This window comes from Hyperolius riggenbachi, chromosome 12 (assembly GCF_040937935.1).
Source record: "Hyperolius riggenbachi isolate aHypRig1 chromosome 12, aHypRig1.pri, whole genome shotgun sequence".
NCBI classification, from domain to species: Eukaryota; Metazoa; Chordata; class Amphibia; order Anura; family Hyperoliidae; genus Hyperolius; species Hyperolius riggenbachi.
In genome coordinates, this window is record NC_090657.1 from 136,803,563 (window position 1) to 136,818,387 (window position 14,825).

Here is a 14,825-nt window from a genome sequence, read left to right on the forward strand (position 1 = left end):
GGGAAAAAAAACACTTTTATATTTATTTTTAGTCTCTGATACAAAAAATTAAATATTAAAATATATATTACATATATAAATACCTTTAGAGTACTCTGAAAACAGCAGATGGGAAAAAAATGACATATGTTAACTATATACTTGAATCCTCCTCACCTCAGTGCTGCATAGCTGCTACCATTAATTTAGCAGAGCCAACTCAGCTATCTCTCAATCGCTGCTGTTTGAACTGTGCAATTTGTTATGCAGACTGCTGAAAACAGCCAGTAAGGTTGGTATTGTGAGCTCTAGCATGCCCAATTCCATCAGAAATTCCTATGCTGTTTAGAAGTACAGTTGCTAAAAGAAGAAACGGAAACGGTGGTCACCTAGACTCTATAGGACAACTGATTCGGGAATTGGAACTAAAAAACACCAATAGAGACAGAAGACAGCTTAGGCCTCTTTTCCACAAACTGTTTGTAAAGCACCATTTGGCTGCAATTATATGCAGCCAAATTAAAGCATTTTGTAACACTGTGCGTCACATTTGACACCCAGCGGTGTTACCAGGTGGCGAAAAACCATCTCCTGTTGCATCTTGAGGACAGCAACCACCATGCTCAGATGCAACTCCAAGGGGAGCACCTGTCCACCAGTTGCGCTGAGTGCTAGCAAGCTCCTGGCCAGTGGACGGGAGCAGCTGCCCAAGGAAAAGAGGCCTAAAAGTGGCCACTAACGGTACAATTTCTAGTGAAAAATCGTTTGAGCGATCAGAAATTATGATCAGATTGGATGTAAATAATGTCAGTTGATGGGCACAATCGATTACGAACGATTATAAAAACAATCGTCCGATTGAATTTTCGTCGAACAAAAATTTGGATTTTCTTGTTGGTCGTGATAGGAAGCAAAGATTGGTTAATTGATGGTGTAGTGAAGGATTTCACTTCCGATCAGAATTTCTGATCGCTTGAACGATTTTTCGCTAAAAATTGGATCATTAGTGGGCCACCTTTAGAGTCAAGGAGTGGCCTCGGACAACCAACCAGTAACTTGATTTAATGTGTCAAATTGTGAGAGAGCTGATTGGAAGCTGTGGGAAGTGCCTTCATTTTTGATACACAGTTATTTGACAAGGGAAGACAGTAATTTAGGAATCTCATTCTAAAAGTGAAAGGAAAACTTACGGAAAGTCTGGTGGATCAAATGCAGACTTGATGACCCCCGCATATATTGCTATGATGGATAGGATCACGCATCCCAAAAACACCAGTGCAAACTTGTTGACGTATTTAACTCCCACGAAAACCACAATGGCCATACACGAGAGCACACATGTGCCATACACACGCATGTTATTCAGGAGCGCAGCAGTCTCTTCACTGGCATCTTGAGCTTTAAAGATGGCCATACCAGGAAAGAGGTACGTCTGGTCAAAGAGAAGGGTTAAATAGACACTGATCACACGAATGTAAATGTGCAGTCAAAATAAGGTTCTTATTAATACTAAAACAATCTTGAGTTACTGATTACAGATTTGAGCTGTTTATAAAGATATTGGCACATGACTCCTAATTGTTTACATGTATTTGGTTCCTGAATTTCAATTTTAGCCCAATTACAGGAAAATAACATTTTTAGTTTGGGATAGTATGGTAAGGCGAACCTATTTTGTCATTTTACTCCAGTTCCGTGTCCCTATCTGTTGATCACTTTCTGTCCAAACAAAAAGTGAAGACATTTCTCCAAAAGTGACAGAGCAACAAATAAAACTTTATTTTTTTTGGTCGTTTGAGGAAGTGTTAAAATCCCAAACTACTTTTAGGACTCTTTTCTAACAGCAGCTGAAGGCAGTGAATTCACACGCCTGTCAGCTGTTCCCAGCGGCCAGGTGGTTGCTAGCGCTCAGCAAAGTTGGTAAACAGGCAGCCTCCCATGTTGTTGCATTTCAGCACAGCTAGCGTGCTCTGACGATGCATGAGATTTTTTTTTTATTTATTTTTTTGCTGCTGAGCAACGCCAATTTTCAAGCGTGACCCATGTGGTGTTAACAAACACTACCATCAGCTGCATGTAATTGCAACTGGGCAGTTGAATTACTTGACAAAAGGCATTTCCTGCCTGCAGGACTACCAATTTTCAGACGAAAGCCAAAACACACCATGGCGGTTCCACGGTCAGGAAATTAAGGAAATTCTCTGTAAAACAGACATGGACAACATAAAGGCAGTGAGCAAACTTTTCTGAATCGTGTCAAGCGCTCACTGCTGCACTGGCCACTGAAGTCAATGGTTAAGGTCACTGGTATACAAAAGGAGATAGAGGTTGCAACCACAACAGAGCCCCTGGAGTAGAGGGGCCCAACCACTTCATTGGAGCTTTAAAGATCACCTCTGTATGCAGTTGGATAGTGGTAATCATTGATCAAAACTCCTGCTAAACTCCCTGGCACTGCAGCTTCCTTTGGAAGGTTTCGGTGCTCCATATTGATTGTTACAGAGTGCTTGAGGGGGGAGAGCTAGCCAAATTAACTGCTTCAGCTATTCCTGCGTGCTATCTGGCCTTTTAGGTAAGGTTTTAGAGGGTAGGGGCACAGAAGAGATGTTACATATGCCTGTGTAATCCCACTAGGTCAGGACGTCTTATTCAAGTTTATCATTTTCATGTAAGGAGCACACAGGGTTGGGCAATATGGATAATACCAGAGAACAGCTAAAAGAAAAACAGAGATCAGATGTCACTTACCAGAAGAATCTCAATGGTTCCCAGGATGTACATGGCTCCCGCAAACGTGGTTCCCAGGTAAAAGCAAAGCCCAACGGCTCCTCCAAACTCCGGGCCCAATGAGCGAGATATCATGTAATATGAACCTCCGGCTACAGACAGACAAGATGCTCAGATACACACATAGGGAAAACACACTGCATTTTGTTAACACTACATTGTATCACTGCAAGATACCTCATGCCACTGCAGTGATGATCAATGCACTGCATTCCAATCGCACCAAAGCCATGTACTGCACTCAGTACATGAGGCTGCATACACTGTGCTGCATACTGTACCACTATTCTACATAGTAACATAACATACTAAAAATAAGACTTTCTACAATAGCATCTCAAGACATACAGCTACGTCAATCAAGCTTATGTATAAGACATCTTTGAAGGGCTTCTCCACTTTAAACTACAACAGCTGGAGAACCTTTGCTCCAGAATTAGCAATGTAAAGGGACGTCTGCCTTCCATACAGTCCCAGTTTCTATAGGACCAGGAGGTGTGATTACAGATTTCATCTGCAGCACCACTGCAGGTGAAAACTGGGACTGCAACTCAATGGAACGTTCCAGTTTTTTGCATCTGAGAAGACTTTCAGTCCACTAACTAACTGAATAATGACCCTTCGTGTTGCTACACTGGAGGAATCTAAAGCAGAGATTCACTTTTAGTTTAAAGTGGTGAACTCCTTACATAACAAAATATAAATATCTATCAGCATTATGCATATATACATATCTTCCCCTAATGTGTTGGATAGGGCTTGTGAACACAGGTTTTGCCACATGATTCCCCTCTAGTTCAGCATGATAGATTTAATTGCCACTGAGTGGATATAAGGGCAGCTTAAAAATCACCCTGTAGTGGGAATAAAGTACAATGCCTACTTTAAAGTGGGACTGTCGCAAACTTCAGCAGCAGAAATTGAACACTAAGCAAAATACACAATCATCAGAGACAACTGTTTAGTCCAAGCTGCATGTCAAAATGATCAACAATTTAAGAGATATAAGCTGCTAAAACAGCATGCCAATTTTAGGTATCGCTGTAAAAGGCACGCATGAACCACACCTTGGTCATTTCTCTATTGGGCCTTTAACTTGATTGGTGGAATCACTAATAGGTAAGTTAAGAAGCATAACTCACTTTACTTTAACTTTGAATTCACTGTTTATAACTCTGGAACTGCAGACCATCATCCTGAAATACAGTTTTTACAAAGGGTAATCTCCTGTAACATGTTTTAAGTTTCTTGGTTTCTGTTGCTCAGGACAGTGATGGGTTTGCGCTTATAACTGTACTTAAATGCACTAAAAAAAACCACATTTGACCTCTTGGGATCTAGCCTTTAAATCAACACTGCCGGTTGTAAACAATAGTGAATTATCTCCTGCCTATTCAAAGTAGGCAGGGCATCTAATGGATGAGGACAGGACTTCTGTTAGTCAGGGAGTGTCTTTAGGCTACGTTCACACTGCTGCAATGTGGACGTTCACCACTATTTACATGGTTGGAAGCAGTGGAATAATAGAGGGAGCACTTAGCCATACCTCTGTATCCAGACATCCTACTTAGTAGATCCAACTTAGCTCTTTGAAGCAGTTTTGGGAGCATAAAGTTGCAAGTGCATGTGTAAGCACAGTTATGCTTTAAGGTGATCATATACTTATACTTAAATCTGCTTCAAATAAATAAAAATGAGGCTCTGATGAATAATCCAATGTAAGTGTATTTACCTGAGTTTACCATCCCGTCCAATGCAATGGGTGGACGGTCACAGCAGATTGGATGTACTGCGCTGTCCATTTCATATGTCCGTTCATGTTTATTGTAATGGACTAATCATATCTATGGCATGTCTGATACATCCATTTACTGTCCAGAAAAATGTGCAGGATGGGACCTGGCGGTCTGTCACTACAACGGACAAGTTGAACATGTCTGAACAAATCCTATACTTAACATAGGATCTGTCAATACAGGATTTGTTTGCCCATCCTGATCCAACAACACTCGCAGTGTGAACCTAACCTAATGCTGGGAACACAGAACGCAATTTCCCGTCTGATCAACAGGTAATCTGACGGGAAGTTGTATCATGTGTACCTGTCCAAACTGCTCCCAATCGATAAAGGGATTGATTTGCCGATTATACCTTTGCAAAAATCGATCTTATCGATCAGAAACAGATTGGACAGGTCGGAAATAAACATCCCGTTGATCGGACCGGAAGTTGTATAGTGTGTTCCCAGTATTACTGATTTTGCCTTATTTCTAGATAGATACTAATCATTGGAGAAATGCGCTAGGATCGGACCATACATCTAAACTAGTGTTTCAACAAAGATATGCTGTTGAGTTTAGAGCTGTTGAAGCAGTGTGGATAGCTTCAAATCACAAAAGCAGTGCTGAGCAAGGAGAGTGGCTTGTTTACTATCAGTATAACTAACAGCATAAATTGCACATACTGGAGATGGCATGCCTGTATCTTAAAAGTGGTATAAAAAAATATTGTAAGTATGCTGCATTATTGATCAGGGCCTCCTTTGAAGTTATTTTATACACATTTAATTATAAGTACATAAACACTCTAAACAAGGCACCAAGATCTGCAGGCACATTCACTCAATCTTCCTGATATCCCAAGGTGCTTATTACTCATATATCAAATTCCAGTTTGGACCCCTCCTTATTGGGCTCAGCTGATGACATATCCAGGGGTACAAGGAAGAACTCCGAATTCAGAGATGAAAGCTGAAAGTCAAGCACTCTAGTTCAAGGATCTGAGGAACGCCAGGAAGAAAGGTGGATGCACAAAACAGTGTCCTGTGTGCCTTCTTCTTCAGTGGTACTTGTTTTCATTAAAGCTTCAAAACCACCACATTATTAATTATGCAAACTGGTCCGATTTACTTAGGCCTTCCTTAGCTGGTGGGAAAACACCAGAGTGGGCAAATCATGTAACATATCTGGCGTGGGTTTATTAAAGTGTATTTACAGGGCTAGTGCACATGGATAGTTAAAGCAATGGTACCCTACCAAGTGGTCACCACACAGTTCTGCAACAAACTGCTGGGGATGGACCTCAATTAGCCACCATCTAGTTGCTGCTATATAAAATTGTGTCTGAAATGGGCTTTAACGGGTATGGAACCTAGGGAATGGCACATAAAGCACCACTATCATGAAAAACTGTAAAATTCTCCTAGAGTAAAATGCACTATAAATTACTTTTCTCCTGTGTCGCTGTTGCTTATAGAACGCAGTAAAAAGCTGACAGATCTCATGGGGGATTGTCAGAATCTTCTTTATTCTTTGAAAAAACACTTCCTGGAAAATAATCTATACAAAGATATCAGTCAGGTCTCCTACTCATTTTTGCACTATTTGCCAGCTGGACTGAACAATTGCCATTCAGTAAGTGCTTTTCCTAATAATAAAAACCTTGAGAAACCCCATAAGGAGATGGACTAGTCCAGAAAACAAATTTGTCAGATTTTCATTACCTATTGTCAGTGAAAGCAACACAGGAAAAAATAATTTATAGTGTATTTTACTCTGAGTATGTATTTTTATTTTAAATTTTTTTTTTTATAACAGTAGTCCTATAGGGCCCGTTTCCACTAGTGCGGTGCGATTCCATTGCGAAAAACGTGAAAACGAATTCGCTTTCACAATACGCGTTTGTCTGCAAATTTTAACGCGAAAACGAGTTAAAATTCGCATCTGTTTGTAAGTATGCGAATTTAACCACGTCAGTGCCTGTGTTGTGTGCTTTTACATTGATTTTAGGCAAAAACATACGCAAATTCACATAGAAAATTTGCATAGCGAAAACGCAGGCGAATTTCCTATTAAATACATTACAGGCGAATTGCACACTAGCCTTGCGGTGTGCGAATTCTGATGGCTCTGCTGTGCAGATTTTTTCTGTACAGTCCACCGCATAGAATTTCTGACAAGTGGAAACAGGCCCATTGATTTATATTGGTTATGCGAATCTGCATGCAGAAAACGCATGCAGATTTGCTCTAGTGGAAAAGGGCCCTTTGGGGTGGAAGGGCAAGATGTTGAAGGAGAGCTTTGATACAGCTGACTGGAGAGCAATAAGCTAGCTAGATATATTTTCTTCTCACTTTTGAATTGGAGTTGGGAGCAGAGCAGCTACTATAGGACTCGCATGTGCTTCTTTATACTAGCACTTCTAATAAAAAATATGCCAGCTGCTGCAACGTACGATCATAAAAGTTATATTAGTAAGGTTTATTTTTCTGTGGGGCAGCTGAACTATTTATTTGTTGGGCAGTTAAGCCTCTAGGCTGCCGGCCACTAGTGCCATTTGGCTGCAGTAACCTGAAGCATTTTGTAAAATGTGGTTGATAACCTGCAAGTACTTTAAATAAGGCTTTGTGCTTTAGTCCCATTGTAGGTTTATTAATACTAAAACAGTGTAATGATGCTAAAAAGTATCCTGTCAGCTAAGAAACACAGGAGCTGGCTTGGTTTAAAAGGTGCAAGCTCAAGGACTGTCAGATTTATCCTTGCTTTAATACATTAAAATGCTCTGAGCAGGCAAACAACTGCTGAAACTGGACCAGTAACTTTTCCACACATAACAGAGTAAAGTCAGATTTGTGAAACAAAATTTTAGCTTAGTGGTCTGTGACCATCCTCACGTTGCCAAAGCAATGTATCATTATTAAAGTATGGGGGCATTTTGATAAACTGAGAATGGGAGGATCTGTACACTTCTCTCCAGGCTAATAAAGACTTTCTTACCCTAGAGAATTAACTATGATAAGACGGGGGAAAATGTTAGTCCACATAATGATAGGGGTGAAGAGTCTTTTTGCAGTACCACAACTGCATATTTTCAACTTCCCATATCTAGTAAAAAGGAAAGATTGGTTTTAACACGCAGGCAACCTAATAGCATAAGGCCGTCATTCAATTCACTTTTTCCCCTAAGCTTTTTCCAAGGATATTTTTTTTTATTGTTTACATAACTTTTCATATTATCGTATTATTTTGAGTATTTTCTTGCTTGCTGATGGCTTAAAATGCATTTTTTGATAAGAAGTGAAACTATCACCTAGGAGAAAACTCAGGAGAAAAGGAATTGAATAAGGACCTTTTCAATTTTTTCACAATATTGACTTTACATCATAATGTGAGAGAGTACAGAGACTTGAAGAGTTACATCACCTGAACTACATACTTGTTCAAGAACAAAACATAACTTCTCAAGAGCTTGCAACATTTAAGCAGTTAAAAATAAAAAAAACAGCAAAGCAGCTTTCCCATCACCTTGCTTACCAATCCCCATGTCTGCTTCTGAAAATCATTTCCTTCAGATCCCTAGTGGCTCTCAGTGCTGCACTTCACTTCCTGGAAGTGGGAGCACAGACACGCTCACCCTGTGGTATCAGATTCTGCCCCATTGCAGAGGTTAGAGGATAGCCCCAAGGGGGTAACCTACTGAGCCTCCACTGAGTGAAAAAGTAATTTTCAGAAACAGACATCATAGACTTGAAAGCAAATCTGGGGGAAACGCTTACATAGAGCCTAAAACATACAGGCAGTGCTGTTTTCAGAAACAGGATTGCCAGAGGAGAACCACATAAATGCCACAAGGCAGCGAAGTTATCACTTACCATGAAGAAAATCATTCTTCCATTGCTAGCAGAATGATTCTGACATTCGCTAATGATGGAGATGTGACTTGCTCCACCATAAGTGATGTGCTAGTCAATGGAAGTACATTTAGGTAAGTTACTAATAGCAATTAGTGATGGTCAATGAGATACAAATCAGAATCAAAATAAAATCAGAATCAAATCAAATAATGCATTTAATGCAGCTTGAGATTTATCAATTATATTTAATTGGTTTATTTGCAAATTTGCTAGCTGTATAAGTCTGCATACAATTGCCATAGCATTTTATTCAACTCCAGAAGATCCGTATCTTACGGACTATCCCTACTGGCAATCCCGTTACTGTGACGTGAATTGACCATGTGACCTAGGTCTGAGCGGTAATTCACATAGGAAATTAAGGCCCATTTGCAATTCATTTGTTCTCCTAAGTTTTCTCCAAGGTGATCATTTTTCATCTTCTCTTTAACGTGCACCTGAGATGTCGGATTAAAAAAGATTTAATACTTAAACCCGGGTGTTCGTCCATCCTCACGAGCACACGTGTCCCATGCTGTCCTCCGAAGTGCCTCCATTCAGCCGCAATCACTCCTGGTAATCTTTCTCAGTCGCGCCAGTCAGCTCTTCTGCACATTCGCAACACCTCCGTGCATACGGAGAAGAGCCGACTGGCGCGACTGAGCCAGATTACCGGCAGTGATTGAGGCTGAGCGGAGGCACACGGGAGGAAAGCGTGAGGCGCATCCATGCTCATGGGTATGGAGGAAGGCCCGGATAAGTATCAAATCTTTTTATTCTGACATCTCAGGTTACCTTTAAAATAACTTTTCAGCATTATGCAATTGAAAAAGTACTATCAAAATTATTTTGTGTATTTTCTTGCTTGCTGGAAGTTTTAAAGGCATTTTATTAACAAGGTGTGTAAATATCAACTTGGAGAAAACAAAAGTTAAGTGCATATGGACCTAAGTGGGTCTGTAAATTATACTATACATGAGGTGTGTCTAAATACCATGACTGAATATGGGAGTGAAATATAGTTCATTTTTAAGCCAGGTACACACCTTCAATTTTGATTGGCCAATTTTACCACCTCCATGTAGTATGAGGGCTAACAGATTTTGAATACTATGAGCTATGTTTAGGTAAACTTGCATACTACATGGAGGTGGAAAAATTGGTCAGTGATTGGCAAATCAAAATTGGATGTGTGTACCAGGTCTAGTAAACTCATCCTATTTGATTTAACAATAAATGGCCAATTTACCACTTCCATGCAGTATGAGAACTTATCTACACAATCTGGTCATAATATTCAAAATCTGTTGTCCCTCATACTACATAGAAGTGGTAAAGTTGGCCAGTGTTTGGCCAATCAAAATTGGATAAGAATACCAGAGGTAAAGCCTGGTACACACCTTCAGGGTTTGTTTGCACTACAAGGGCTTTTCTAAGCGCTTTGTGGTTTTAAAAGCTCTTGCTAATGTTATCCTCTGTGTGTGTTCTCACTTGAGCAATGTGATTTTGTAAAAAATCCCCCATAGCATTGGCAAGATCTTTTCAAAATCACTAGCACTTAAAATGCTCTTGTAGTGTGAAAAAGCCCTCAACATTGATTGGCCAATCAGTGACCCCCCTCCATGCAGTATGAGAGCTTACTTACACAATCTGGCCATAGTATTTAAGATCTGTTAACCCTCATACTAAATGGAGGTTGTAAAATTGGCCAACTAGATCAGAACCATATAAAAGTAAATGTTACATGCCCAGGCTTACATATACTGTGTATATATTTATATACATATATAATATATATATATTATTTTCAGTAATCTTGGTGTCATAGCTGAATAAGTCTACAAAATATATGTAAGCATGTACTTCTGTGTGGTCCTGATCCAGGTCCTGACCTTTTTAATAATATATTTTTTTCACCTTCAATATAACCTTCTCCTGCATCCATACATTGCTGCATTCACTTCCCTCATTGATCAAATGAATACCGGGGGTTAATTTGCAATAGACCTTGCATAGTGTTTATCTTGGCTTTCTTATTACCGTATATCATTTTATTCAAACCTCAAGCCTTTCAGTGCACTCTTGGCTCTTAGCTACAAACTGTTGCACAGAGATTCCACTGTCTAGTCGTGGACTGCCATGATGTCAGATCCAACCATTCATCCACCAGTTTAGCCACTTTCTTCTCTCACACTCTGATCAAGACTTCTTTATAGAAGTGTTGGTTCACTGACAAAAAAACGTCTTTTTGAATGTTCTCCATTTCTTCTATCATTCTTACAACTGATCATCTATCTTTCCACACTACTTCATTAATTATATTGAGGTTTTCTTCAATTGTTGATGTGCTTAGATGCCCTGGATGTTCAACACCCTCCACTCAAAAACAAGTGTAATCAGTTATAACTTGTAGCAGTTTCATTAAGTTTAACAAGAAACTTTACGTGGATATGCTCTTCTATTTTGTGAGATGGCATTAGTGTGCCAACAAAGCTGTGTATGTTATCTGCCACAGATGACAACCATCAGTCCCAGGCATGAAATAATATTAAAACTTGACACTATTTTTAGACGCACTTCAAACTTTAGTGACCTGTCACAATCTATATAAACTTGTTGTGGAGTTGCCTATGTTGTTTAGTCTTTAGATCGTTGGTTTGGATGTTATGTGAGTTAAAGTAGTTTGCAATGCCAGATTCTATATTTCTATCCTGACAGATTCCCTATAAAGTAACTGCAGTGCAAAAGGACTGAAGCAAAATTGAGTTGACAGAGCATAGATGTTATACTGGCAGAGCACAGATGCTATGCTCTCTAAAAGGGAAATCACAAGACAAGCACCCATGTTCACGTAGCCTTAATCTAATTAATGCAAAGCGTCTGCATCTGGCATATAGTCTCCAACACCCCCACACACACTGCTTCTGCATCAAGCAGTATTGTGTACACCCACCCCAATCCCTCCCACGCACTGCATCTCCCATGTTTTTGTCGATCTCTGAAATTCCCCCTACCTGGCACAACTCCATTGGTAGCGATGGCGCTCATTGAGATAGCAGTCAGCATGGTCTGCAGAGCAAACACAGGTAGGCGCCATGAGCCTATACCCAACGCATAATGGAAGGGAGATGATGACAGGAGCAGTGCATCATAAGGGGGGAGACATGAGACGCAATGCATCATGGGAGGATAAAAGCAGTGCACCATGAAAAGAATTTGTCTCAGGTACAGTGCGTGGTAGGGTGAAGATGTCAGACGCAGTGCAATGTGGAGGATTTTTTGGGTGCAGTGCACAGTGGGAAAAAATGATATCAAATGCAGTGTACAGTTAGAGGATGTGATACTAATGCAGTTCACACTCAGACTAAATTGCCTGAGATGCAACACCCACTCAGACAGCATGACCTGAGATGTAGTGCACACAACCAGCTTATTTAAAGGGTAATTATGCCCATAGCTAATATTTAAGCTATGAACTGGACGCTGGTTAGTTGAATAACCAAATACTGTCTTGTCTCTTGGATACTCGGATAGGGAAATCTCTGTACCCAAGTCACAACTTTTGCCCAATTTCCATGGCCGATACTAAAGTCTATTTTTTCGTAGAATTTCCAATATGATATATAGTTTAGAAGTCTAAGCAAGAGGAATGAGACCCTGCACCATGGAAGCAGGGAACCTCAGCAGAAACATCTCACTGCTGGAGTTTTAAAGGGTAATGGTGATTCAAAAACCAGGTTCCAGCCATCAAGAAATTATTAGCTGTGGATGCAATGTCCCTTTAACAAGGCAAAAAGGGAAGATGCAAAGCTCAGTAATCAACAGCAGCCAATCAAAAATCATCTCTCATTGTTTAACTTCTAACCAGTCTAAAGGGAGGGAAGCTGACATCTGATTGGTTGCTGCAGTACGGCTTACTGCACTTTCCCCATTCATGTCATTAGAACAATGCTGTTCTTTCACAGTGCCTTATTAAAGTGAACCAGTGAGACAGATTCACAGAAGAAGCCATTGCCAAATTTCTTTTGAAATGTGCAAACTCTGAAGCTGTAGTCCTAGTCCTCACTTCACTACCAAACAAGCCAATCGGCCTGGTGGTTCCTCAAGGCTGGAGAACAGTGGAGAGGTTCAGTGATTCTGCAAACCTGGCCTGATATTTTTTAAAAACTTTTTCTGTTTGACTCGGGGTGCAAATGTTTGCAACCTAATAGTGGACAAATAAAAAAACACAGACACATTTTAAAAAATGCTGAAATGTACCAATTTTCCACATCTGATGGCTACCCATCTGTCAACAGGGGCTCCTGACAGAAGCAAGAAATTCCTACCTAGAAGCCCCCTTCTTTATTTGGTCTCTTTGCCTTGACAAGTCTTTACTTCTCTGCAGTAACTGACAGGTCAACAGCTATGTGTAAAGAAGTCATGGCAATCAGACATTGTGACCGGTGAAAGAGACCAAGTGAAGAGGGGGATCCCTGTCCTCATCAGCAGCCCTAATGACTTAATGAGAAGCTGTCAGATACTGAAAATCGGCATTTCTCAGTATGTATATTTTTGGACACAAAAAGTATATTGAGGCTTTTATTCTCTTTGTTTATATGAATGGCTTGAGGGTAGCAGAAAGTCAAACTTGTGTCTGCAGTAGTTCTCCACAGTTCTCCAGCTCAGACTCAGTGGCTTCCAACAAGCCTTTGTGGCAGGAGCAGAAAGTTCCTACCAGCTGATGCTTGTTCTGTGTCATGTTCCAGGCCAGTGACTCACTAAGAACTGATGCTTAAATATACTAAAGCCCCACAGTATGAACTGGGTTAAGATGACAGCCCTGGATATTGTTTCTTTAAGAAGAAAAAACAAGCAATGGCTTCTCCTGTGTCTCTGGCGTCACAAGTTCACACAAATAAGCCCATCGGTACAAAATTAGATGCAGTGCAACCTCAGACAATGTATTCTGAACTGCAGTGCATCCTCATTATATATGTGATATTTGACACCTCATTAGGTGTGTTATTTGACACAGTGCACTTTTAGAGGATATGAGTTCAAATGCAGCATACAATCGGGGACATGAGTTCAGATGCAGTGGAAGGACTGAGGATGTAATTGTGGATAACGTGCACATATGAAAGATAACTCAGCTTATTTAATAAGGCAAAATACAATCAGCAAAGCACAGTATCCCATTGCAACCAGCCACTATTCATCTGTTTTGATCTGATGAAAATATGGTTGGTTGCAAAAGACTGCTGCAATAAGCACGCCATTAGCGTTGTTGCTCTAGCGTATTAAATAAGCCTAAAACCATCTGAAGCGCACAGATTAAACACAGTGGGTTGATGTTTCTTTTTTCTTCCGGGAAGCCGGTGATTAACTAATCGGTGTGGGAGGTCATGGGATATTCCAGTCAAAATATGTGATATTGTGTTGAGATCATACAGTGTTGGCCACAGTGCATGTAATATGGAGTGATTCAGTTTTATGTCACACGCAAAGATAGCCTGCCCAAATTCAGTGCACGGTCAAAAGACGTCACGCACACACGATGGAAGGTATGAGAACGTGACAGCATACTTTATAATGGAGTTTCAAAATGAAGACGTATGGTATGAAATGCAGACTCGCTAAATTTGCTGCAGTTAGATAAAGTCCTGTCAGACGCTGATGATGTGAGTTGAGGTTAAGAAAAGGTGATAAAACAAGTCACAATAACACATAAACTGTAATCTGACACTTCTTACGTGATGCTGGGGGAGGGTTGCAGAGTCAGATACTGGGGAGCAAGAGATTTACCCAAAAAAATGTGCAGTGAATGTTCACTCTAGCAGACTTATCAAGACCGGTACAAAGAGAACGAGGAAAAAAAGGTTTAGGCAGATGCCCAGAACAGCCAATCAGAATTCTTCATTTAACCTCCCTGCCGTTCTAACTATTTCCTGTGTGCGGCCGCGGGAGGGTTTTTCTTTTTTTGCTATTTTTTTTAGCATGTAGCTAGCCTAGCGCTAGCTCCATGCTTCCCCCCTCCCTTCGCTATCCCTCCCACCCCTCCGGCGCAAATACCCAACAGGAAATCCCGTTCTGAACGGGATTTCCTGTAGGGGTTTCCCCCGTCGCCATGGTAACGATTGGACTGACGTCATTGACATCATGACGTCAGACGGAGTCCCGATCCACCCCTCAGCGCTGCCTTGCACTGATTGGCCAGGCTGCGCAAGGGGTCTGGGGGGGCGCGGCGCAGCGGGTAGCGGCTGATCAGCGGCGATCGGATGTGCTAGCTGCGTGTAACAAAAAAAAATTATGCAAATCGGCCCAGCAGGGCCAGAGCAATCCTCCACGGCAGGTTACCCCGAGCTGAGCTCGAGATAACCGGCAAGGAGGTTAACAGCTGACAAGT

The 14,825-nt window shown here is 40.8% G+C and overlaps 1 protein-coding gene across 4 annotated transcripts in view; it reads right to left on the reverse strand.

The window, feature by feature from the left end:
* Positions 1-14,825, reverse strand: part of SLC12A5 (solute carrier family 12 member 5) — a 223,109-nt gene that overhangs the window by 116,336 nt on the left and 91,948 nt on the right. For all 4 annotated transcript variants that reach the window (XM_068263355.1, XM_068263356.1, XM_068263354.1 and 1 more), the window contains exons 5-7: positions 11,452-11,506; positions 2,728-2,858; positions 1,170-1,411 (exon numbers count right to left, since the gene is read on the reverse strand). In XM_068263355.1, coding sequence (XP_068119456.1) covers positions 1,170-1,411; positions 2,728-2,858; positions 11,452-11,506 — 428 coding nt within the window. The remainder of the gene's footprint in view (positions 1-1,169; positions 1,412-2,727; positions 2,859-11,451; positions 11,507-14,825) is intronic.